This window comes from Palaemon carinicauda, chromosome 13 (genome assembly GCF_036898095.1).
Source record: "Palaemon carinicauda isolate YSFRI2023 chromosome 13, ASM3689809v2, whole genome shotgun sequence".
NCBI classification, from domain to species: domain Eukaryota; kingdom Metazoa; phylum Arthropoda; class Malacostraca; order Decapoda; family Palaemonidae; genus Palaemon; species Palaemon carinicauda.
In genome coordinates, this window is record NC_090737.1 from 128,407,757 (window position 1) to 128,412,756 (window position 5,000).

The following is a 5,000-nucleotide window of genomic DNA, read 5'->3' on the forward strand; positions in this document are numbered from 1 at the left end:
GTAAGAGAACTTAACTCAGACATTGCACACGTCTGTAAAAAAACGGGCTTCATTTCATTGCATTAACATTAATGAAAATATAAAACAGACATCGCATATTTAAACATGCCTTCACTCCTCATAAATTTCCATGCACCGCGTGTCAGAGCAAGCTCGGGGAGGAGGAAAAAAAAAAAAGAAAAAAAAGTTATTCGACTTATCATAATTACATTAATTACATTTCCACTCCGGGGAACAAAATGTAATTGGTCTCATTGGACCAATAGAAACCCCTTAATAAACCCTCTCCTTTGGGTACCCCCATTCCCCTCAAAGCCCCTCCCCCCAGTCCCCTTCCCTCATATGCCCCCCCTAACCCCTTCCCCTAACTCCTTAGTTCTTTACTCGCTTAACCGCAATGCCAACCCCCACCCCCCTTCCCTAGGACCCGGAATGAGTGTGTTCTCTCTTATCCGAATTGATCCGAACGGGGCGAATCAATCGGTTATCTGGGCCGTTCTGATGGGCCTTTAATCCAATCTGGCCAACGACATCATAGGACTCCCATTAGAATCATTCCCGACAAGATAAGCCATCATCCTCCGCCCGCAATGAATACATCTCCGCCGACCATTGGCTGGGCTGATCAATGTGGCAACAAATCCCCGACCAATGAGAGGCGTCGGGGGGCGGAGCCTCGTCGTTGATTGGTTAACGATGGCCGAGGTGGGCGTGGCCAGCTTGATCGGATCTCTCTGAACAATAGAGTGTAACGAGGATTACGCGAAACATATCACATGTTAGGGTTTATTTGCCTCATCTCGAGGTGAAGGGATGAGTGGAGGGTGAGCTTCGGACTCGACCACAACAGCAACTAACCCCTTCCTTCTGTGTGCGTGCGTGCGTCCTGTAGAGTGTGCGATTCCAAACGCTTACGAAGAGCTGTATTTTTTACACGGCGCTCAACCTCAAGGAAAGGAAGTCGTATATAAAGTATATTGAAATAATCGGAGACACTGATGACACCGAGATGATGGTGACGCTGACCACGTTACTTGTGCCTACTCCTTCAGGTACCTGGACCACGCCGCCCCCAGCAGTCTGACTGACACTCAAGTGCTTTTGCTAAGAGGTCAGCAGTTTTTTCGGCGTGACTGACTGACTGACTGCATGGCAGTCGAATAACTTGTATAATCATTCTGTGCTCTGTGATAGTTACTTACCCTAGATCATTGTGGAAGGGATTATTGTATTTTCCAAAATGCTGCCCAGTGTCGGACATGCTGGTGTTTTGGGCGGGGGTCTTCGGCCCTTAGCTCATTCCGGCCTGCCCGCCCACAGCATCTTGGGTTCCCTGCCACCGCTGCATCTGCCTTTTACAGCCACGTCGGTCGCTACCAGCATGGGCGGCGTCGCGACGCCCTTCGTGGTGGAATCCCTCCTTCGGGAGCGTGCGTCGCACCTTGCCCGCCCAGTGGCGACTAAGCCCCCGCCGCTGCTCCTGTCGGACGATCACCGAGGAGGGGCGCCCGAACACTTCTACTACAAGGAAGACGCCGCCGCCCACTACCTGGGCCTCCTGGCGCGCCCAGCTGGTCCCGACCGCTTGACGCCGCCCGCTCTGCAGTCTTCGCCACCTCGGACGAGGGGCGGCGACGAGGGCGACCCGGGAGGATGCGGCTGCGAGGGCGACGCCTCTCACAGCCCGGGCTTGGAGACCCCAACTCACAAGCCCCACCTCAAGTTCTCTGTCACTGCCATCCTCGGACATGATGCTTCGCCCAGCTCGCCTCCAAGACACGACCACTTATCGCCAGATCACCAAGACACAGGTGTGCATTCATCAGTCATTAAAAAAGAAAAAAAAAAAGATTCGGTTGTTAACTGTCCTCTTTTAATTCGTAATTGTTATCAAATTTCCTCCCCCCCCCTCTCTCTCTCTCTCTCTCAAGTGATTCTGTTGTTAACTATCCTTTTAATTAGCAATTGTTCATAATTTTCTCCTCTCATGTTATTCGGTTGTTAACTTTCCCTTAATTAAAAATTGTTCTTAATTTTCCTCTCTCTCTCTCTCTCTCTCTCTCTCTCTCTCTCTCTCTCTCTCTCTCTCTCTCTCGTGATTCAGTTGTTAACTATCCTATTCATTAGAAATTATTCTTAATTTTCCTCTCACGTGATTCGGTTAACTATCCTCTTAATTAGCAATTATTCTCAATTTTCCTCTCTCTCACATGATTCGGTTGTTAACTATCCTCTTAATTAGCAACTGTTCTTAATTCTCCCCCTCCCCCTTCTCTCTCTCTCTCTCTCTCTCTCTCTCTCTCTCTCTCTCTCTCTCTCTCTCTCTCTCTCTCTCACGTGATTCAGTTGTTAACTATCCTCTTAATTAGCAACTGTTCTTAATTTTCCTCTCTCTCACGGGATTCGGTTGTTAACTACCCTCTCAATTAGCAATATTGTTCTTAATTTTCCCCTCTCTCTAACAGATTATTTCAAGGTCGAGTCTGCAATTGCATCAGATATTTTTTTCAAATATCTTGTTTTTATCACTCATAAGATAAAATTGCTTCTTGAAAACTGCAATTAAGAAAGCTCCATTTTTTTAGCAACATGCATAATCTAATCATATCATTTGCTCTTCTTAGAGAATTGTAATCGATTTTTAATTAGGGTTCATTCCTCTCATAATTATCAATCATTTAATTAAAAGGTTTGATTTAGATACTGAACATACAATAATCTAAAATCAATTAAGCTTGGATTACAAGTAGTTCTACACTAGCACATGAATATACTCACACACAAGCATATATATATATGTGTGTGTGTGTGTGTGTGTGTGTGTTTGTGTGTGCTTGTGTGTGTGTGTGTGTTAGTAAAAAAACACGACCGTTAATTTAAGCAGACTAGTTTTTATTTTACATATTTGATAATTTTCGATAATCGAACGTTTTATAGCATTTCACCCCTTTTCAATATATCATAAATTATAAAAAGAAAAAGAAATATCCTGAAAAAGTATATTTTATGCATAAAGAATAAGTGAGGTAAGTGAATTTGGTTTCCCTATTATTATTCTTATTGCCCATTCTTTAGGATTAATATTTGTAACAGAAGATTTTATAACAATATGGATATAAATATACTGAACATACGGCCCGAAATACCGTTCAAGGAAGATGGATGGGATTACATAAGAAATGGTGTTGACAGAAATAAAATATTTACATAAAATATTTACAATATTTAAAAAAGAAAAGAAATGTGAAGTAATTTATTCAAATTACGTTGCATTCAATAATAATAATAATAATAATAATAATAATAATAATAATAATAATAATAATAAAGCAATGGCTTTTCTTTCTATTTTCCTTCAGCCATTTTCAATTTCTATTTCAATGTTGTTATTGTTCTTGAATTATTCTGTTTCAATTGTTCAATGCTTCATACGTAGTTCTTTATTTCCTTATCATTCTTAACAGGGTTTCTTTTTCCTGTTGGATCCCTTGGGTTTATAGCATCCTGCTTTTACTAGGGTTGTAGCTTAGCTCGTAATGATAATAATAATAATAATAATAATAATAATAATAATAATAATAATAATAATAATAATAATAATAATAATAATAATAATATCAAAAGGGATCTCCAAGGTACCATTTATTACCGACCACGGCCGCTTCCCTTCATCTGTTAAGAATCTGTTCAGTATCACATATGTAAACTCTTTTTGTATTGTAAAATAGTTGCTGAATTTCAGGTGATTTTTCGATTCACAATAACCATTTTAGTTATTTTTCACTTTCTCCTCGATTCTAAAATACTTGAAAACATAGATTCTAGATTATAATTAAGTTTTGAAAATAAAACTAAAATACGTTCAATAAAAATGTATCTATTTTTTTTCAAATGCAACTAGAAATTAATAAATTTAAATCAAAACTACAATAAAATATTTCTAAAAGAAATACTCAATACCTGAATAAATTTAAATAAACTAGTTATTAAATAAAATAAAAACTATAATAAAATAACTTTTATAGGAACTGCTCAAAGCAGAATAAATTTAATAAAATTATAAATTAATCAAATAAAATCTATAATAAAATATTTTTTCTAAGAGCTGCTCAAAATTGAATTAATTTCTTGTTTCGAAATATTTCACTTCTGTTCTAAAAAAACGAAATAATTATTATTATTATTATTATTATTATTATTATTATTATTTTTATTGTCAGGCTGGGAGGAGCGAAGAGAGGAAAAGTCCCCTTTTGTTATTATTATTATTATTATTATTATTATCTTTTTTTTTTTTTTTTAATGTCGGCTACTCCCAAAAATTGGGGAAACTGCCTTGATAAATACAGGATGCTATAAGCCCAAGGGCTCAACATTGAAAAAATAGCCCAGTGAAGACAGGAAATACGACTAAAATCGTTTCCCCGAGGTATTCTGAATGATAAATGAAACGGCCTAAATCCGGGTGATATACAGGTGAAATAAACGTACAAGGAACGAGGCGGCCGACAAGCCCTGCCTGTCACGGCCTCCCATTCAAAGCTTAAGAAATATTAGGCGTAGCTTTGTGTTCTTCACGCCCTCGGGCACAATACGCTGAAGAGGAGGTAAAAGATATGTTCGTATTCATCGTTGTTTTGTTTATAAATTATTTTAATATCGATTTAATTCATTCTTTTTTTAGCTAGTTTCCATTTTGATTTTCATGCTTGGCTGGTATAATGTTTTTATTTTCTAGTATTTTAAAAACCCTGTCTCCTTCAGGGGGAAAAGGGCAAACAGATCAATGGTGAATGCATGCATACATGTATGCATGCACACATACTATATACAGATATATGGAAAATAGATAGATAGATACATAAATACGTACATTTATATACACAAACGTGCATGCATATATATATATATATATATATATATATATATATATATATATATATATATATATATATATATATATACTCTATGTATAGATGCATACTCTCTCTCTCTCTCTC

The 5,000-nt window shown here is 37.9% G+C and overlaps 1 protein-coding gene across 1 annotated transcript in view; it reads left to right on the forward strand.

Annotated features, from left to right (window-relative positions):
• The first annotated feature begins 1,081 nt into the window (after positions 1-1,081).
• The window catches only part of Dbx, a 58,502-nt gene continuing 54,583 nt past the window's right edge, over positions 1,082-5,000 (forward strand). The window contains exon 1 of the mRNA XM_068385289.1: positions 1,082-1,811. Within this exon, the coding sequence (XP_068241390.1) occupies positions 1,241-1,811 (571 nt within the window). The 5' untranslated portion in view covers positions 1,082-1,240. The remainder of the gene's footprint in view (positions 1,812-5,000) is intronic.